Source organism: Tympanuchus pallidicinctus, unplaced genomic scaffold (assembly GCF_026119805.1).
Source record: "Tympanuchus pallidicinctus isolate F22 unplaced genomic scaffold, pur_lepc_1.0 scaffold3, whole genome shotgun sequence".
Classification (NCBI taxonomy): Eukaryota; Metazoa; Chordata; class Aves; order Galliformes; family Phasianidae; genus Tympanuchus; species Tympanuchus pallidicinctus.
Window position 1 is genome coordinate 8,781,957 of NW_026294747.1, and position 22,158 is coordinate 8,804,114.

General features: G+C 41.6%; 1 protein-coding gene across 1 annotated transcript in view; it reads right to left on the reverse strand.

Annotated features, from left to right (window-relative positions):
* Positions 1 to 19,254, reverse strand: part of IPO7 (importin 7) — a 33,356-nt gene extending 14,102 nt beyond the window's left edge. Inside the window, exons 1-10 of the mRNA XM_052693816.1 lie at positions 19,064 to 19,254; positions 10,378 to 10,459; positions 8,649 to 8,802; positions 8,176 to 8,334; positions 5,922 to 6,078; positions 5,255 to 5,344; positions 4,764 to 4,858; positions 4,580 to 4,664; positions 1,602 to 1,736; positions 1,008 to 1,107 (exon numbers count right to left, since the gene is read on the reverse strand). Coding sequence (XP_052549776.1) covers positions 1,008 to 1,107; positions 1,602 to 1,736; positions 4,580 to 4,664; positions 4,764 to 4,858; positions 5,255 to 5,344; positions 5,922 to 6,078; positions 8,176 to 8,334; positions 8,649 to 8,802; positions 10,378 to 10,459; positions 19,064 to 19,147 — 1,141 coding nt within the window. The 5' untranslated portion in view covers positions 19,148 to 19,254. The remainder of the gene's footprint in view (positions 1 to 1,007; positions 1,108 to 1,601; positions 1,737 to 4,579; positions 4,665 to 4,763; positions 4,859 to 5,254; positions 5,345 to 5,921; positions 6,079 to 8,175; positions 8,335 to 8,648; positions 8,803 to 10,377; positions 10,460 to 19,063) is intronic.
* Between the last annotated feature and the right edge of the window lie 2,904 nt (positions 19,255 to 22,158).

A 22,158-nucleotide genomic window follows, 5' to 3' on the forward strand; every position in this document is an offset into this window, starting at 1 on the left:
CCTACATTATCTGCCGCGTCATTAAGGGCATGCAACTGGTTCAGCCAAAAATGCACTTTTTTCCCCTGTAGAAAAGGATTATCAGAGCCATGTATAATACCTATATTGTTTACAGGCCCCTCTGACCTAAGGGACAAGGAATCTCCAAAACCGTAACAATTTCTTGTTCTAACACATAAAAATCCTAGAAAAAAGAAAGAAGGACTTGTTCAGGAAGCGTGAAGATTCTCCTTTCTTCCATGGCCTGAAAGAGCTGCTTATAAATATTATAACTGGCTTTTAAATAAACTCCTTGAAAGAAGGGTAAAACTAGACAAGGCTAGAAGGTGAGGCTTATTTCATGCCATGTCATTTACCATTATGGTACATCTGCTCTGAACTACAGCATATTTGAAATTCATCGACATCATAAGAACAGCAAGAGCCTTAAGTTGAGACAGAGGGAGTTTAGGTTAGATACTAGGAGGAAGTTTTTCACACAGAGGGTTGTGACACACTGGAACAGGCTGCCCAAGGAGGTTATGGGTGCCCCATCCCTGGAGGCATTCAAGGCCAGGCTGGATGTGGCTCTGGGCAGCCTGGTCTGCTGGTTTGTGACCCTGCACATAGCAGGGGGGTTGAAACCCAATGATCATTGTGGTTCTTTTCACCCCAGGCCATTCTATAATTCTATAATTTTAAAATACTAGCTACTGCAAACCATAAACTTTTAGTAACATTAAACTCATGAAAATGCAAGCTACACCTGGACTGTTTGACTTTTCCAAAAGAAATAATGTAAATGACAAAATCAGCTACTTTACAAATGCAGAAACAATTGCATCATTGCTGAAACATCCCATGGTATCTGTCACATGGGCCAATCCATCTAAAAGTTAACTACATGAAATTGTATCATTCTACCATTTTCTTCTTTGAAAGATTCAAGTCATGCCTGTTCTCACACACACAAAAAAGCCTCTTCATACAAAGTTAAATTTTAATGTGAAGACATTCCTAATTCTTACCAAATTTCATGCGAATATATTCATATGGGTCTTCTTGCCAAAGCTCCTCATCAGCATCTGTATAGCACATCAATGGGAAAATCACATCTTGGATAATCCCCTGCAATTAAAAAAGAAAATTGAAAACAAACTAGTACTGATAAATCAATCTCTATAATCTGTCCTATACTCAACAAGAATCAGATTTTGCTCTTCTTCAGTTCAGATGCAACATGGTAACATTCTCAGAGTATTTGAAAACAGTGGATTTTCTGCAGTGCCTTAAGAAAGTTTTCTCTGCCTTATGTTGCATGGAGATGACCGAATGTGATAAATCCAGTAGTTATCACCATCTCCAAAATTTGTTATGTTGCTGTACAGCCATGTAATCTTTCAATTGGTAAAATATGAAAGACTTGTAGCAGAAAAAAAATAACAGCTAGTTAGCTTTGCTCATTCACCAAGAAAAAACTTAATTAAACAGGCTGAAACTCTTTTTGCAGGTAATTTACAGCAGAGGTTCCCAAAAGTTTATTTCTAGCAACAACAGAGACACCGTACTACAGATTAATTACTACTGACTCATCTAAGTATTAAATTCAGAAAGTGATTTACTTGAATATGAGGTTTCAAATTCTTCCAGGTGACTGCATGTGACACTCCTTGATTAATGTAGTTCAGCGTTTGCTGCAGAACCCTAGGAGCCATGTACTGCTTCTCCTTGTATTGATACAACACCTTCAGCAACACCTAGAAAAATCATACCTAATTAATAGTTTGTACTGAATATTATTTTAACTTGACAAATGACACAATCCCATCACAATCCTACAGCAGAACCTCTCAAAACGCATCTTAAATGTTTACTCATTAGATTAAAATGGGGACTGACTAATCTACTAAATGTCATTGTCAATTTTATAAAGCAACTTGAAGCTCATATCAGGTACTGAGTATTTTTTAAGCACGCAATCTTCTAAAAAGAAAACGTTAATGCTAATTAATCACCACAGTTTAGGGAGCCTTTTTCTATGAGGCTTATTGCTTTATCTTGCTAACGTTTGGAGGCATAAAATCATGCCTGAACTCCAGACTGGTAAAATGCACCATGTCAGTCTTCTGTCCTTGTCTACGCACTACATTACAACAGTGACACTGCATGAAGAGCGCATGGCTATGGAGAGCAATGAGCCCATTCCATGCCCACTGTCCTCTGGTGCAGACCTTTCCCTAGCCCCCCATCCCTCCCCTGGCACAGCTCCATGCCGTTCCCTCAGGCCCTGTCGCTGTCACACAGAGCAGAGCTCAGCGCTGCCCTTCCCCTCCCAGTGAGGAGCTGCAGCCACCATCAGGCCTCCCCTCAGCTCCTCTGCCTGAGCTGAGCAAACTAAGGGATCCCAGCAACTCCTTGAGCCCTCTGGAGCAATCACTACCCTTCTTGTCTCCTTTGCACATGCTCCAACAGTTCTAAGTTCTTGTACTAAACTTGCTAAAAGTACTTGAGGAGAAGCTGCACAAGTGCAGAGTATAGCAGAAGTATAAAAGTCTCCTGGACTTAAAGGAATTACCAGCTGCTAGCCTCACCTCAGTACAAGGTCTTGGTGGTATCAGACAGTGATTTAGGATAGGAAATGAATAGAGAGGAAGTTCTGAGAGACTTGAAGCTGCTTCAAGAATTACAGAACACAAACACTTGTGAGCAAACTAAAAGGAGAAAACAATCAATCCTCTGCAAACAACACCTTAAAGTGACAGTGATTGTTTGCAACGTTCAAAAACCAGTAAGCCATCAGTACATGCTAAAAATGAATGTGCTTCTTGAAATCAGAACTAAAGGAAGTGTTATTCATTAAAAAAAAAATTAAGTCCAACAGGGTAAAATCAAAAATGACTGAACATCCGAACAACTGCCGGATGCATTTTACTTCCCCGATTTATCAAAACCACAGAATCCTTAGAGTTGGAAGGGACCCTTTAAAGGCCATCTAATCCAACTCCTCTGCAACAACCAGAGACGCCCACAGCTCAATCAGGCTGCTCAGAGCTTGGTCCATCTAATCTTGAAAGCCTCCAGGGTTGGGGCATCCACCATATCTCTGGGCAATCTGTCCCAGTGTCTCATCATCCTCACTGCAAAAGTCTTTTTCCTTATATCCAACCCAACTCTACCCTCTTTAGTAGCAAACCATTCTCTCTACTTCCTCTATTCCACGCTTTAAACAAATTATTTCCAAAAAACTAAAATGGTGAGCTCACACAGAGTAGATAACTTTCAACAGATAGACTTTCTCTATAAATTTTAACACAAGCAACAAAACATGCCTATCAACTTATTATTAATATATACTGAAGTATGTAACCCATACTCTAAGGGCACCATGGCCTAAGGAACACCACAGCAGCAGCTCAGTATGTAAGAAATATAAACTAAAGGCTCTTCTTTCTCAGCAAAAAAATAATCTTGGGACTTTGGTGAAAGAGGACTTGTGGTATTACAATGTTCTTTGTGGAAGTTTATGCAAGAAGATCTAGTTTGCTGGTGCATTTGAGTTTTAGGAGAATTTGAAGTTGCTTGGGCTTTTTTTGTCCATTTTTAATTTAGAAATGATTCTCCAGTTAAACAGAATGACGCACTGGAAAGCCTAAATTTATCAATATTCAATGAAAAAAATGGGTTACAGTCCTTGAAAATGAAGACAAAACTGAGGATCAACAAATGGTCTTTAGAGCCATGCTAAAAAAGTGTTCCAGGACAAACATTTCCAGTTTCTTTTAACATATCAAAGTAATCACCTCCCACTGTTCAGATGCAACAAAGAAAAAAAAATTAAAGCAAAGAATAAGAGAAGAGGTAAGATGAAGTGAGAAGAGGCAATATGTAGGATTTAGGCTGCAGGGAAATGGCAGAACAAATTCTACAACTGTATAAAGGAACAAGCAGGCAGTAGAGTTCAACCAGTGTTTAGTACTGGTTCATCGGGTCTTTCAAAACAAAAAACATCTTGAGCAAAAGAACCACAGACACAAGGGTTAAGAATCAAGGTATTCCAGCTGGGTAGGTTAAGCCTGTTTGGGTCAAGCTTGAAGTAGTTTATCCAGAAAAAAAATGCTGGATTTTTTTGGTGTGACATACACATTAAAATAATACAGGCTAGATGGTCAATGAGGAATACTTGTAAGATATTAACATTAGTAGTATGCTTCAAGTTTATACTTGAATGATCAGTAATCCCAACATACATTTATATCTGTTCATCCATAGCAAAAGGGTGAGAAACACTCGAGTATTAAGTCCTACAAATCATTAGAACTTCATCACGAATGAAAAACAAAAGTATATTTAGGAAACTGAAATGAAAAGTGTTCCTTTCTTCACTGAAATCAAGAAAGCCTTCAACTCCCTCAGATTTTGCATATACAGTCTATTTGCAATCTAATTCCTTTCAAGTAAACAAATTTCAGAACTAATACAAGCACACAGATTGTAGAAAAACTCCTGAGACATTTTATAAACTTGCTCTAAGAGAACAAGAAGGAAGAAATGGTCACAAACTCTACACCTATCTCAATGCTCCCCAGGTTCTGTTTCTTACTTGCTGAACACCAACAGCAAACGCCTTCAGGAACACTTCAGCAAACTCATTGTATTCCTTGGAAACATTGCCAGGGCTCCCATACCTAGAATTTGAAACAAGTATGCAAATTAAAGTGTGCAGTGCTGCTGACTTTATCATCTGGTTGAGTTCTTAAAGGTAATTATGAGGGAAGCTAAGTTACCTCTCAAAAAGTCTAGCTAAGATGTGCAAAGCCCACTTCTTGCACTTCCACCAAGGCAACTCAGGTCTATCATCTTCATCAACTTGAAGAGTTTCCTTTAGGAAAAAATAATAAAAAAAAGTTACATGACTTTTGGACAACGAATAGCATATCTTACTTTACTTTAATTTACACTGAAATTAGCATATCACACTTCTAACTTAAAAGCCTGAAGTACAGCACATCTAAAAATAAGTCCTGTGACGTACACTGCTTAAATGATCAAATTATTGAAACAAGAAGCCAAAATAAATTATGCTACACTTTGAAAACAGAACTCTTGCACACATTACATATGTTCAAAACTTGTCTGGCCTGTTTACAATATCCTATTCATTTTAAAATCATTTTCTTAGCATCTATAGAGAAAAACCACACAGAAAGAATATCTTTTTAAAAATTCAAGTGAAAAATATTTCAGATTAAACAGATAACAACCAAAAGACACTTACAGCTGGTACATCTCTATCAACAACAGTCTTCAGGATTTCTATCCATTCAGTCAAGTTTTGCTGATTTATCAACTCCAAAGGTAGCGTGTACTTATTCAAAATAAAGACAAAAATTATAAAGCAATTTGACAATAACGTTACATTCACAGTTTGAATTTTAGCTCTTTCAAGTCTATGTGCAAACCTAGCTTCCATTAAAAAAAAACAAGAACTTCATACAAACTGGACCGTATCCCTCAATATCCTCAATGCTGCTAGAAATTTTCATTGCAATCTCGCTTATGAAGCACTAGGACACTACTTCCACAGGTACTGCACTGATTTCTGAAGCAGTCAACACGTTAGCAGTTACCTTATGAGCTACATTTGCACTGATAATCCTGCGTAGGCTGGCCTCTACAATCTGCCATTAGAAAAGTAATGTCAATGGTTTTTAGCAAACACTCCAGCTTAGGGGAGAGCATGCATAAGTTTCTGTCTGATGCCAGACCAGGAAAAAGTATAGCACTGATTTTACAGCACAATTAATTACCACAGCCGAGTAAATGCAAATTATTTGCCACAACTAATCTAATACTGTTAATATTTCACTCTACTTTAAGAAGAAAAAAATAATAATAATGCTTTAAATTACTTATTCCAAAAAACACACAAAATTTATTTTTACCTGGACGAGAGCATAAAATATTTTGAAGATTTGCTTCTGGATGAGGACAGACTGATCAGATGGATCACTCAACAGCTGAATGAAACTATCCTTCAAAACTGGTAGAAAATGTTGCATTGCAGCTATCAAAGGACTACGCTCCTCTGGTTTCTTATACCTTTAAATAAAACACAGCTAGCTTTATAGGCCTTTCACACAGTCTTGGAATTCTCTAAGCCCACCTCTCTCCAGAGGAGATACAAGTAGGTTATATTACAATTCAGAACAATGTGTGGTTAAAAAATCCCAACCATTTCTAGCTTCAGAACTTGGAGTAAAGCTCTGAGCCACGCAACATTACAACCAAAAAGCAAGTTGAAAAATGAAGGAGTTTGTTACTCCACTATCAATCCACATTATGTTTCTCCTAGTACTGCATTCCTGTCGATGTACACACTTTGAATACTAAATCACATTCTGCCACACTATTACTGTAGTGTCAGAGCACTACAGAAATTGCAAGCAAAAGGAACGCATTTATTGCCAGACATAGCAGATGTTGGGCTAGTCAGTAAAATTCCAGAAGTACATCCATCAGGGTTCACACTTCATTAGAAATATTTCCAAAAGCTGGATTGCTTCACCAGCATTAAGGAAGGCAAACTGAAAGGTCTCCCACATTTTGCCATCTGATTTGCCCACATCTAACGATCTGAATGTAGGCCTGAAGGGCACGTGACAGACTCGCAGCAGCCTTCCATTGCAACACCCTCTGAAATAGGGCCCCAGATGTTTCCATGCCTGTGCTGAAAGGAGAGCTCCATTCCCTTTCCCAAAATATTTCAACATTTCTGAATTAAAATGAGGCCACATTTTTAAATCTTCCCCCCAGCTTTTAATTTGCTAAGAAGGAAGTCCTTATTAACTCAAGCATTCACTCTGCAACACTGCATCTAGTTCATACCAGCAATAACTAAGAACGAAGTAAAGAATCACCAAGAATATACAGCATGATTTTTCTGTCTAAGCAATTAATACTCCTGAGTTCTTGTGGGAAGGTTTTATCTGTTGTTTTTTCTTTGTTTTAAAGATGCATCTTTTGTAGACTTTTCGCTACTAGTAAACATTAATCAACGCTCAGTCTTACCAGAGCCAATTTGCAGAAATATAAAGTCTACTCATTTTGCTCCCAAATGACCTGTGCTGTAAAAACCACCAACAGAACATTGAATTCCAAAATCCTGCTCAATATAGCTTATGCATTTCTATATGATTTGTAAAGCCCATCCTTGCTAACTTCACCAGAAAGCAAAGTATGAATAGTTGCTGGCCCCAGTTAAAGCACGTGATCAGCTAACACTCTGAACACATCTGTTACCTTAGTTAACCATGCAATGACTGTGCTCACATTAAAAGTCTTCCTTACACAGGATTACAGTCATAGTTTACCACCAGTCAACGCTTCGTGTTTATCTCATAGATTTCTGCTGCATATTCAATGAAATATATTTGAAAGTTGAGTAAGCTTGCTTTCTTATCATGACTTCCCACTTTTATTCACAGAAAGACCTCTGGAATGCAATTACTTACAGAGGGGTTTAAAGCTCTTCTCTTGAAAACGATTTGTGAGGAACCATTATCCACCCATTCTAATGTCATCAATTCTACATAAAGTAACACTGCACATAATGGCCTTCAGAGATTAAACTGTGGATTCCACCAGTTACACTACTACTGCTGCCCATGACTTCAGGATTGCAATCTCTGCCACAAAAAGCAGCCTTCTACAGGCCAGAAGCAGCAGAGTTCCACCTAACTTCTCAAGCTCTAAAGCTTTGAGTGTAAGACCAGATACAGAGCCAAAGACATTCAAAATTTACAAGAGGATCAAACCAAAGCTGACTCATCTTGACATTTCCTAACATTCAAGATTTCACACTTTGAAACCTTTGTATGTTAACTGCTACTGATACTCTAACACTTCAATCCAAATATATGTACCACCAAATCAGCCCTTTAAAGATGCACCCTTTCTTCCAATCTTAATTTTCTAACAGAAGCAGTTTTTTCTGTAATCTCTTAGTATAGAAAATATGAGCCAGCAACTGCATGGTAAGCATTCAAGGATATTCTCTAAATTTAGATGTCTATCAACCTGTGCTCCATCCCACATGCAATTTCACACTGTTGCAAAATATACGTGGTACACAAGAGATATAAGCATATTCATTCTGCTCTTATATATGGTAGGAAAAAAAAAAAACACACCACTTACTCATAGTTTTTCACAAGTTGATAAAGACATAGAAGAATCCCAAGCCAACAAGCACTGTTGTCAGACTGAAGGTAAAACCCAATTTTCTCCACAACTGCAGTCCAACGACTAGGATAATCATGCTTGATAATATGATGAATGCAAGTAGTAAGTTGTACTCTGCAAATCAAGTGTATAATGATGAAATAATTAATAATATTCATGTGGCACTGCAACAACTAATCCCACAACTTAAATTCAAGCGTATTTTCTTTCAATAGAAAGTTTAGGTTCCACACTTTCTGTTGAATAGTGCTCAATTTAAGAAAAAAATGAAGCGACAGGGGTTTGACTTTTTCATTGCGAAGGATTTTCTACCAGTAAGTTTCCACATGCTTAACATTCAGGCTATCTCAGTTGTGTAAAAAGAAGAAACAAGCACACAGAAAAGTCAGAAGCCATAGCAAATTCAAAGACATGCACAAACTGCATACCTAATCAGCTCAGGAGAGTGAATAATGGCTTCTACAATATTTTCACGAATACAGTGTCTATCTTCTTCTGGGATGGAGTAAGGTGGAATCTCTCCAGGTGCAGTTTCCCGGTCCGGCCAATACTGGGTTATCATATTTTTCAAGTAGATAACCCCTGTCAGACAAAAGCAACAAAGCAGCTCATAGCCACAGTATCAAATGAACGCTCATCTTGCCAAGACAAATCTATTTCAGAAGAACTGACTGTAACGATCAACGCACTGACCATTTCTAACAAGGAGAACCGCAACGCACAAAACATACAAGTTATTAATTTGCCATGTTGCATTTCTTCACCTATTGTGATATTTAGCACTGTAAATAATGTGTATCCACATGAAAATACCAAACACTTTTCTTCTGTTACTTATAAAAAGCTCATGTAACACTTCAGCATTAAGCTGCTGAAAAAATCCTTTACAATATTTCTTACTATTTTCATTAAAACTGACCAAATAAAATTAACACTAATGACTATCTAAAACATCCTATGTATTTTCCAAGGGAAAAAAAAAACCCACCAAAAAATTAGGTCCCTCATACAAGTGTAAATGTTGAAAGAGAGCTCCTTTCTACCAGTATAACGGGCCACAGCACTTTGCAGCTGCTGGCACAAATGCATTCTTTTACCTTTTGACAACCAAGTCCAAACTGCTTATTTGGCTGAGTATAGCTTACAGCACTTGAAAAGAAACAGACTGACAAAGGCAACAGGAAATCTCAAATTACAAACTAATAGCAAAGTTACTATTAATCTAATTCTATATACAAATCCCTAACGTAAATTCTTTCTGCAAACCTCACATCTACCTTCTGAAGAGTCAGAAGCAAACGGTTTCTGAAAGGGTCTGCATGATACAGAACAGCCTGCAGATATGTGCTATGACAACACTGAAGTGATGCAGACTCGAGTCTGCCCTCAGTGGGATTTATCATGCCATTAATTGCTTAGCAAAACACGCACTGTTTGTAAGCTATGTGCTGTATGAGTTGTTCCCACTCTCTACAGACTGCTTTATTTTTTTAATTAGCTTATATCAAGGTGGAATTCTCAGAGGTTTTCAAATCTCCCTCTTTTCTCACATACATGTTAAGCAGTACCCTAACACATAATTGTCCACAAGCATCAAGACAAAAAACACGACTTAGGCTTGCACTACAACTTGGAATAGTCTATTGCCTGGAAAAAATCCAAATCAGTGACCAAGATCCTATCTCCTGAGCTGTCTGAATCCACAGAAGGATTGTATCAGAAACCTTTATCAAGTAATCAGAGTAGCTTTTAAGGTGATATTTGGAGCTGTCAATACACAAAATTGAATTCTTCTGATGACTTTGACTTATGCAAATTAAGTGGGTTCCAAAGGACATGATTTGTTTTCTTCCACTTACAATGTTCAGAAACATTAGCATGCTAGCAGAAAATCAGCTGCCCTGGCCAAGTGTACTAGCACTACTCTGGTTTCCCAAAGATCAGAGAGACAAAGGGGAGCAATCATTGAATAGTCAGCCACCTTTTCTTTCTCTAATCTAGTGTATGGTGCCAGGTGAAGTTATGATGAACATAATTCTGATGACTCCTGACTTTCAGGAAATCAATACTGTTAGGATTCCTCAGCAGTATCTGCACGTGTAGCTGTGTGCACACACCATTACAGCAGAAACAATGTAAAAGGATTTGAAAACTTGCCTGCCTGTCTCACTGGTAAATCCAGTTGCTCGGACATAGTGATCTGAAGCAAAGTTGAAACGAAGTTCACTGATTTATGAGCCTGTAAAACACAAAAAATAAATAAGTTGTAAATTAACACTGTCATAATCTAAGTTTTCATTTCGGAGTATTCCTGTTTGCTTTTACCACCTTTCTATAATGATGTGACATTAAGAAAGGAATACCAACAACTCAAGTTTCATGGTTAGCTAGCAAAACAAAGCATTCAAAAATGCCATGCTCATTGTATGCTGAAGACAGCACAATAGAGGAAAAGTCCTACCATTTCAGGTAATGGAGTTTGAAGAAATCATTAAGTAAGCTTCAGGAATCAGCCTTTTATAGCCACTCAGTGCTGGAAAAAATACTGAATATCCAGAGACAAAAAACCAACTGCAGCAACTTTCAAGTGACCTTAAACAAGGCACCAGTTCATTCTATCACCTAATCAACAGACACTGTATTTCTAAAACCACCTGTAGCCTTAACCAACATGTTCAAGTTATGCTTCACCTTTTTGAGTAGTGACCACTGCTGCTACTGCTTTGCTGCAGCAACTGTAAGTGCAACCATACAACAGCAGTACGGAGGCTTAAGTGGAGTCAAATTCTATTCTCAAAAAAAAAAAAGCTATCCTTATTTCTGACTGGAAAACAACATCATTTCCCTCAAGGTCAAAAGTCAATGGACTGGACCTGCAGCTGCTTCACCTACACTAACATGACAACCTTGGTTCATGTGCTCTTTGAAACAATTCTATCAAAGGCAACTGTACGGACTTAAGTATCACTACCTGTTAAACTCTTGGAAAGCAAACTCTTACCCACTTACTACTCAGCTTTTTACTTTCGACACAAAAAGCAAACAAACCAGTTCTTTGAAAAGCAGTAAAACTATAGCACCCATTTATAAAAACAAAACAAAGAAACAAGAGAATGTCTAATTTGCAGCAGAGCAAAAGAACAGCAAGTGCCTTTCTGTTTGCTTAGTAGAACTAAGAGCTCACTGACCAAAAAGTCAACATTTCTCCTAAGCAGGTAACACTGCCCAGCTCACTCCCATCTCACCAGGTTCTTGTCTCCGACTTTAATTTTCCTTATAAAACATCTCCTAAATATTCTAACGTAAACAAACTGATAAGGGATGTGGCAGTTGCTCATGTATTTGCACAATAATTGCATCTGCATAGCTTGTTTCATCCCCTCTAATATTTCATTCTGATTTTAAACAAAGAATTAATTTGACTGAAGATTTGCCCCGAGATACTAAAATTAAAAATCTACTGACTTTGGAAATCCCACAGCAGCAACACCTGCACTTGGACACAGTATTCCACTGTACCCCTAACACTGATGGACCCAGTACTCCTATACTTAAATGCATTAAGAACTTCTCCAGGAAAGGATGCAGTTTCAGTAACTCTTAGGTATGAGTAAGGCTGTATTACAAGACGCTCCAAACAAACTTAAAGAAGTTATGTCCTTCTACAGTAAGTAGGATAAATTTAACTGTCTTTTTAGTACTGAAAATTCTTCAATGCACTTCATGTTCTGAATTTGGGAAGTATTTAATCCTAGAACATTGAAAATAAAGTATTCCTTTCATTTTCTTGCGACAAATGGTAACTGTACTTCGAAGTAAAGCTAGTATAAAAGATATTTCAATTAAAATATAAAAATAAAAAATAAGCTGCTTAAGTACGGACAAAGAATTGATGAGAATAAAAATTGAATAAGGAAATATTAAGTGCCTTAAAACCAAAAAAACAATCAACTAAAATAGACAGCAATACACAAGACTGCCACGCACTGAAATTTAACTGAATTAATCCCAAATAATCTTTTCCTATGTTAAAAAAATAAATCAAGACTGAGACTGTAATTGTAGCAAGCCACAGGAGCGCCTAAAACCATGGCCTATGTTAGTATGCAGAACAAGTACATTTCCCTAGAACCATTGAGGTTGGAAAGAGCACAAATAAGTTCATCTGACCAACGCCAGCCTGTCCCCAGCATGCCCACATCCCTCCTCCCACATCTGCATGGTTCTCAAGCACCTCCAGGGACAGTGACTCCGCCACTGTGCCAACGCCTCACCATCCTTCACTTTCACTGCATCCTCTAAACTATTAAATTATTTGATATCATAGAACCAGAACATTTCCACCATTACCCTTGTCTCCTAAAACCTTATGGGTATCTTCCTTATTAACATTTCAGCCATCACACACCAACCAATCCCAGGGACGTGCTCCTCCATCAGTTTTACTGGTTCAAAGCACAGACTCAGGCTAGAAATAATTGGTGATTTTAATACAACCGGCATATAAAGTAACTCCTACTTTTCACCTGAAACATCCTATTCATTCATTCACTTGCAGCAAAATTCACACACAGTTCCATGAACACTATGCATTCTATACAGAGGACTTCCCACCACTTCCCACCGAGCTTTCCCACCCCATCAAAACCAACAGCTTCTAGAGAGGCTGAAATGTGGAGAGGACAGCTACATGAAGGGATGTGCACATTGAGTGGGCATATGAGGGCCCAGGTACCACACAACTCCTCGCTTGCTCCCTCGTTTTGCTTTACTATAAGAACATCTTCTTTCAGATGTTCTCTTTCAGATTCTTTTTTCAGAAGATCGCAGAGGTGCCGATTCTCTATCTGTGGCACTAAGAATACTGAACAGACACGCGTTTCAGCTATTTTAATCTTTAGTATTTTTGTACTGCAGACATGGCTGGCCTTCAGGACACTGTGTTTACCCTCACTGACACCACTGCTAAAAAACCAACCAAACAAAACACCAACAACCAGCACTGATGATTACTGTTGGTCTGCAGAGACCTGCAGAACGCAACAACTAAAACCACCATTTCCCAACGGCTTCTCTCGTACACTCCAACTGCGTGGAGAACAGAGACAACTTCTGACTGAAGTTGTGACAGTTCAAACCTTCTCCCTTTCCATTCCCAAAACCATTCTCACGCTCCTTGCTTACAAGCACCCTTTACTAGTATGAATATGAAATTAAGAGAACTACGATAATTGCAAAAAGAAGTTTGTGTCATAAGTCTATTTCCCAACACGCACGTCAGCACTCAAAAAAAAAAATCATCTCAAGTCCTTCCCCGTTAGTAATCATCCAACATGCCGTGTCACTGGTATGACTTTCTGTTGTCTAAGAGCCAAAGAATCTGGGGACTTTTCCCAAGAGCAATCTCTGCTATGCAGCCTCACTGGCTGAGGAATGCATTCTATCAGACCACAAATGTTGCACCACTGCCTGTTAATATCAGCATTCCAGAACATACAATCTTTGTTCATCTTTTTCCGCAGGCTTTTCTTAGCCAAGACGGTTTGCAAGCCATGTGCTAAAACAATTTTCTTATGAGGTGTCGTGCCAGCCTCAATCTGAAACATATATCAAGTACAAAGAAACCAGATGATGGCATGCAGAACTACCAACAGTTCATTATGATACACAAAGGCACTTGTTTCCACCAATGATACCCACTGAAGACATTCTTCTCTAATAGCATTATTATTTGTATTTTACATAAAGCATGCATGATATTAACCAATTAAAAATGAGCTTAATCACAGGTGAAATTGTCTCCACACATTCTTCTTAGATATCAAGTGCATCTGCAGAGTCAGAGTCCTACACCTGGAACGCAATAACCATATGCATAAGCACAAGTTAGGGGCTGGAGAGGAGCTCTGCAGAGAAGGACCTGGGTGTCCTGGTGGACAGCAGGTGGCCACGAGTCAGCACCGTGCCCTTGTGGCCAAGAAGGACAATGGTGTCCCAGGGAGCACAAAAAAGAGCATGGTCAGCAGGTGAAGGGTGATCCTCCCTCTCTACTCTGCCCTGGTGAGGCCACAGCTGGAGTGCTGTGTCCCATTCTGGGCTCCCCAGTTCAAGAAAGACAGGGATCTCCTAGAGAGAGTCCAGCGCAGGGCCACAAAGATGATGGGGGGCCTGGAGCATCTCCTGTGTGAGGAAAGGCTGAGAGACCTGGGGCTGTTCAGCCTGGAGGGGAGAAGACTGAAAGAGGATCTTACCAATGCTTACAAGCATCTGCAGCACAGGAATAAAGAGGGTGGGACCTGGCTCCCTTCAGTGGTGCCTAGCAACAGAACAAGGGGCAATGGGCACAAACTGGCACATAGGAAGTTCCATCAGAACACAGGGGAAAACTTCTTTACTATACAGGTTGCGGAGCACTGGAACAGGCTGCCCAGAGAGGTGGTAAGTATTTTTCTATGGAGAAATTCAAAACCTGCCTGGATGCCTTCCTGTGCGACCTGCTGTAGGAAACCTGCTTCAGCAGGAGTTGCACTTGATGATGATCTCCAGTGGTCCCTGCCAACCCCTACAGTTCTGTCCTTCTGTGAAGCACCTCCTTAGCTGTTAGCAAAAAAGCAGATCAGAATAGTAATAAAATATATACTACGTGTTGCTAAACTAGAACCTTCAGTTGTATTAATACAATTATTCAAATTAGCACACATTTAAATAAAAGCTATAACTTATATAACTTAAAGAGCTAAAAACCACAATTTAAATACATTTCCTCAATTCCAATTCTGAAGAGTGCAGGTTTTTTTAATCTAGACTGTAACAGCATTGGGTGAACACACAGCTATTACACTGAGATGAAACAGCTTGGCTTTTTTTATAGAAAGGTAAGGTCAGGAACTGTAAGGCCACGCTGAATCAGCAGACTCCTCTATAGCACTCTTTCAATCCTTTTTTAAGAACTCAGCAGGTGTGGAAGTCATTCTGACCTCAGGTTTTTGCAAGCTGGTTTTACTACCTCTTTTGCAGCCGCAATGCATATGTAAATGAAGCTTAAGGTCCACCAAAAACACATACATGCATATCAAATCTGCAAACCTATTTGATGCTCACTTCAGAGTGCTGTCTGCAAGTTCTGAAATCTATTTACTTTTCTATTAAGAGGAAAAAGGAAACGTGCTCTTTGTAAAAGTTAGCTAAGCACACACAGTAACCATTTGCTGAGCCATAAGAAAGGGGCAAAGCACCCTTGTCTGCTAGGATTCTGCCTTGCATTAGTTAGCATGATTCAAGCATCCAACTGCTTCCTAGTGACAGCAACACTCCCTCGATTCCTCACTGGCCCCAAGGGGATTTCTGGTGCTGGATCAGCCTCTGCATAGACAACTTAAATCCATCCTCTCACAAAAGATCTCTCCTCTAACACACAGCACAACATACAAACGGAAAACCAGGGGGTGGAAATAGGAAAGAATAATCATGCACTTTCATGAGAATACCATGCTAAGAAGTTCCAACAAACACTCATTATATAGTAATCAGACAAAGCCAGGAAACTCGTGCTGCTCTTGGTCTTAGATACACTATGGTATATAGGTGCAAGTGTCATACATGAAGATCACGTTATACCTCCTAGGTAAAAAAAAAATAATAAAGTAACATTACAAATACCTATCCTAAAGCATTCAAATACATAGCATGCCAGTATTTTGAAATCCCTGAGTGAAAGGTATGTAAAAAGGAACTTGCTTTTTTCCCTTGGACAGCTCTTCACTGCAAAGTTCCCAACAGTTAGAGTCCAATCATTTTGGTTCATCAATGCATTACTCTGGCATTTGGATCTCCTGAGCAATGAAAGGCACTACACGAGGTCACTTTGTAAAAGATTGCACGCTATGATGACATGCTCACAAGCTCAAGCAATTATTTTTTTTTTCCCCACTATCACTTGTATCAGAACATGAAAGAGAGTAAACACAACTTCTGCAAGGCACCTCTCAATGGAGCAACAGGGTAAAAACCCACTTAAACCCTGTTAAGCTTTGGCATACAAAACATTATGAGTGACTGGGGTTCTGGTTTATCTTTTCTTTAAAAAATAATAATAAAAAAAAATTCTCGGAGAAGTTGGATAGTTCTTCTGAAAAATAGCTTGTCCACACCGGGGTTAATCTCAAATATGGTTATATGATCAATTCTCTTAGCTGCAGAGGAGAGACCTGCAAGGCAGGTATTACCTAACAACAGCACCTTGACACGTATGTTGATATTAAAGAATGAAACAGCACTGTGCATAATTTTCAGGGGGTCGTTCCATAGCTGCACAGTTAAAAATATCTACTTTCATCATCACTTCTGGGAAACACTTTATACGCACAATATGAAGACTGCTTTGAAAGGCAATAAAGTCCTCCTGCTGCTTTCCAGTAACTTACTGAAGAGTCTGGTTCTAAGGCCCTGTAAAACTGTCTCCTCTGCAAGACAGCAGAGACAAGCAAACACCTCACAGTGTATCATTACCTGGAAAGTATAAGAAGCTGGAAGTAATACACTGGACACAAGGGCTAACGGTATCGTTCTCTTTAACCTGCCCCATTAAAACCAAAGAGATGGACAGCCCTGTGCTGCCTGCATTTAGCATATCTCAACTCAAAGTCCTCGCAGTGCTTCAAGCACAGGTCACATAACTTGTCAAAATGTAGTGAAAGAGAATGGAAGAATGTGTGACTTAGCCAAGGTCAAAGGAAAAATAAGAAGGTCTGTACAAAACAACACTCACACAACACAGCCCCTTTCTCAAGTCAGTGGAAGTTCTTGCTTGGTAAGGGTTCGATGGACAGATCTAGATATTTAACTTGTCATTAATTAGAAATATCAGTTACTGGCTGAAGCTCATTCTTTCCTGGTAAGGTAGAAGATTATTATACTCAAAAGGCCCCTCAGCTCAACAGAGACACTACAGGCAAAATAAGGATACAATAAAAGGTCAACCAAGGACAATTAATAGACAAATTATAAAGGTGTTCTTCTGTCTCTAGCCACCTGCAAGATTATTCACTGTTGTAGGATTTCATCTCAGCAGAAAAGCAAAGACATAATTGTAATCAAATATTAACTGATAACATAACTGCTCTAGCAGTTAAATTCAGAGTAGTATCCTGCAAGCACATGCATAACTGATTTCAGTAACTCTATGTAAAAACAAGATCATGAAAGTGAATAAAACTACACATGTGCATCAACGCTTGCAGGTTTAGGGTGTAGTAGCTTGGGCTGTTTTTTAAGTTTTTTATCACAAGTGGTCTGTGAAAGATCAGTGAGGCTGCATTTCAAATAAGGAATTCTTAGTCTAGGGTTCAATGACATCTGGAGCTTCTGAAAGGGCACATTTGGGTTTTATTCCAGTTTAATGCTGATGTAGCGCATGACAGACCATGTTTTGATTGAGAAACGTGATCAGAAGGCAGCTGATGGTGAGCACAGCCCCTCACGTAACAGTTAGCCATTTGCTGAAGAACCCAACTGGCAGAGAACACAATTTCCTGCACGTTCGCTAACTCAGTACCTGCAGAAAATAGCTGGAATAGATTCGAAATAAGTTACTATATATAGATATTGACACGCACAGAATAAAAAACTCACATTTTGGAGTCAGATTAAGATTTCATGTTGTATTTATAAGCCACTACATTATTTTTACTTTTAGTTTACAAAGAAACCACTGAGAATACTTTTTACAGAAAAATACGGAGGAGATAGCCAACTACTTTGCACAAATCTGATCGCTGTGTGGTGTTCCAGCTACGGATTGCAGTCGCGTCCAGCACGCGCTTATTGAGCGACTTCCAGGCACTCGGTGCAGCTACACACTCTCACAGTATGGCAAGTCGTACTTCCAGTTTTTGGAAGTTCCCTGCTGCCAGCAGAAGCTGAGTGAACACGGCCATGCTGGACATACTGCGGTAGGCCTGAGGTCTGCTCCAGGGCGACAAAGGAAAACGTGTGTGGGAAGGCCCGGCTCGGAGCACCGCGGGAGCTGCCACGCAGGCTCACCCCTCATCTCCTCCTCCTTCAGCCCCTTCCCTCCACGCCAACCACCGGAGCACCTTTTCTTCAAGATGTCCGGAAGCCGCACGGCTTGGGTTTCGTCAAGAAGGAGTTTCCAGCTCCCAGGTGAAGCGAAACAAGAAGGCAGCTGTCTCCCAGGCCCGCGGAACCGGGGCCCGCCAGCTGTTAGGCCGCAGCACGGAGGCACGCGGTGCGAGCAGATGACAGGGCCGGGCCGGAGCCCCGCCGCCTCTCTCCCGTCTCCCGGGCACGTGTTGCCGCTACACCCGCTCAGCACGCCCAGCTCGGCCACGCTGCCGTGCCGGAGCCCGAAGGATTTCGGGGAACGCGCGGCCCCTCGCCCACCGGCCGAGTTCAACGCGGAGCGACGGGACTCTCGCAGCCCGCTCCCAAAGGCGGCGAACCTCCTTGCATTGCCCCCGCGGGTCCCTCCGGCGGCCCGAGGCCCCGGGTCCGCGCCCCGCTACGACCCCCGGCCGAGCAGAGGCACAAAGGAAACGAGACGGCCCGCCGCCGCCCGTTCCCGGCTCGGAGCCCCGCCCGGCCCGAGCTCCGCCGCCACGTGCGGGGACGCCGCGGCCCGGCCCGCGACAACAGGCGGGTCCCCGCAGCCCGCGCGGGGAAGACGGGCAGGGCCGAGGGAGCGGGCGGCCCGGCCCCACTCTCCCCCGCCCGCCGCGCCGCTCCGGGCCGAGCCCTGCCTCGCGGCCCGCCCCGACCCCGCCGCCCGCGCCGTGCCCCTTCCGGCGCTGCGGCCGCCCGGCCCGGGCCCCGCGGCTTCCCTCACCTCGTTAAGCTGCCGCTCGGCGGCTTCCCGCAGCGCCGGGTCCATGGTGCCCCGCAGGGCCTCAATGATGGTGTTGGGGTCCATGCCGGCGGCGGCAGGAGGCGGGGGGCAGGGGCCGGGGCCGCGCCGCGCCGTGCGCACATGGACCCGCCGCCTCGCAGCGGCCGCCGGCGCGAAAGGAAGGGAAGCGCCAAAGGCCCGGATAGAGCGGCCCCCGCCGCCGCCCGCCCGCCAGCGGCGCCCTTCCGCCGCCCGCGCCCCGCCCCGCGCCGCACGGCCACACGGGAGCTGTAGTAGCGGAGTCGGGGAGCGCCGCCATCGCCTCCTTCGGGGCCGGGCTCGGCGTTGTCCGGAGGGGGGGTTTGACGCCGTCGAGGAAAAAAAGTTTCCCCGGCAGCCCGCTCTGGAGTAATTCCCAAAAGAAGCCGTACCGTGAAAGAAAACCCGTGAAATTGAAAAGCAGAAATGCAGATCAAACAGTACGAAGTGATGAATGCTAGAAAAGTGGAAAAGGATGCCGTCTCTGTACTGGTTAAAGAAACAGCTTTGGGAAATGGCACGTTAAAACGTGGCTGCTGTTGCCCCCCCGCTAGGCCAAGGTCCTTGCCGTGTTCCCCAAGCACGGAGGTGTGGTTCCCAGCACCAGCTGCATTTCCAGAATGACCGAAGGCCAAATGGTGCCATCGCAGCAGCACTGTGCACTGAGCCCGCTGTACCTAGCAGGTCTTGTCACCTATGTAACGCTCATGAACAGTCCCAAATGAGTGGCTTTGTTGTGATCGCTTCTGGTCTAAAAGCTGGATTGCTTACTACTGTTTCGGCTTTAATGCTAACAACTCCTGTGATTTATACAACGTGATTTTTTTATTGTTATTATTTGCTGCAAGTGTGAAAATTAGTGTCCCATTTATAAATCTAACTGGTGCAGCAGTGATAAATGGCTGTCTTTCCAGGAAAGCCTAGGAAACAGACAGGCCCTGCAGAACCCTGTGACAGTGCAACATCTTTTCAGGACACAATGTCATATAATATTCTTCTTCAAACTGCCTAGATCTGCAGTATTGTAAGTGAAGGGATGCTGCCCAAAATGTAAGTGAAGGTGAAATACTGTAGTCTCAATATCATACAAAATGCTACAACATAATCATTTCCATGCTTTTGTGTCACAGCGCAGATAGCAAGATCAAATCTTAGGGCTCTTTGTATCAAAGGAGCAAGGCAATAATGCCTCTAACCAGAGAGAACACAGACGCTAAGCTGATCAGCAACTTCTGAAACAGAATGCAGCTTCTGTAAAATGAAAAATAAGAAATTGAGAGGACAGAGGGCTCACAATGTGCTTCTTTTATATAATGTTCTTCGTCAAATACAGATGCAAAACGCTGCAAAGAGAAGTGCAGTTGTGTAGCTTCAGAGTTAGCAACAGCCCCAGAGATGCTGTGGTTACAGAAGGGATTGTCCAGAGTCTGAGTATTCTGAAACTGAAGACAGTACATGCCAGGGAATATTTGTCTTTGCAAGAACGTTTGCATTTGCAACTCTGCTGGCCCAGAAGTAATAGCAGTAACTAATCTCACAGCAGGATTAAATGCAAAAATGGTGCACAGAGATCAATAAATAAGGAACTCGGTCAGGATGAATGTTTCATGTAGACTGGATGCTAGCTCTCTAGCATCACTTTGGAATTAGAGATTTTTTTTCCCAGATTTCGGGTGACAGCTCCAAGAAGAAACATCCATGAGGTTAAAAACGTATTTTTCACCAGCACAAATAATTTGTTAATGCCATTTGCTGTGTGTAACATTGTGAAACAGGGAGATGAAACAGGAAGAAGCAAATAGCAAAGAAATCACAGATACCAGCAGAGTGGAGCAACATAGCAGATGACAACTGCCATCAAAGTGTGAGGACCTGGTGAGCTGCGGCATCCCGACGCTGACACTATCTCTTAAAAAGGCAGATGTGGTATTGTGCAGGCCTCAAACCTCGGACACAAGTCAGTTACAATTATTCCTGAAGATAAACATATTCTCATACACTGTTGCGGGTTTAGCAGTTGAATATTTTCCCCAGAAAGTTGGAATTCTAACATGGAAAATATTTGTTAGTTTTAATGAAGTAGCATTCTCCCTTGGAACTGACTGCAGAGCGCTGATAGGCCTATATGCCTTTCTAGGGTACAATTCAATTTACAATAAATGAGAAGCCAGAAGCCAAACATTTGAGCCTTGTCAAGTTTGGGTACTCGACCACATCTGTCCTGCAGGTGCTTCTCCAAAAAACAATAGGAAGAAGGAAACGGTGTGCACAGAGATACTGTGCCAATATACAAGTTTTGCAAATGACCGTTTTAATCATAAAAAGCTCTAACAGGATTCAGATATGAGGTTATTAACTCATGATAATCGACTTTAATCAACAAGGTTGATTAAATGATTCAAGAGTTAGTAGTTTGGCTGGGAATACATACAGAATAGAGAGCCTTTTTCAATTAAAAATAGTCTAGTAGTTTGTAGTCCTGAGCACCCGTTGCATTCAGTGGATTGAGAACCCATAAATAAAGGAGAGATTTGGTGGGCAGTGTAGGGGAGGTTCCTCCCAAAGACGCTGCTCTGAGGTTAGCTCCAATTGGGAGAGCAGGATGCCACAGCACGCCCAACATGTTGCGCAGCTCCTTTCAGTCTCCTTTAATCAGCTGGGTGTTGGCTTCATCCCCAAGGCAAACTTGCTAAAGTTTTGTTCAGAGCAGATATAAATAAGCCGCTAAACTCCTTTATGTAGGCATGAGCTCAGTAGTCGGTCCACACCACGCACCCCCCAAAAATAACAGTCTGCCCCCACGCCCTGCAGCCAGATGGTAAGGCTTGAGCAGATGCTAAACCACATATTTAAATAGGTTTCCCAAGGGACAGAGGCTGAAAATAAGGTTTGGTCATTAGTTGATTCTTCTGAGTTCAGAAAAAACTTGTGTTTGGACTTGTGTTTGTTTTTTAATAAAGTTTCGTTCAAGGTATAGGACTCCATCACTGATTCTTAACTTCAACTGCAAGGTGGGAAAGAAGAGTGACAGTACCTCTCAAGAAGAAAATGCTGGG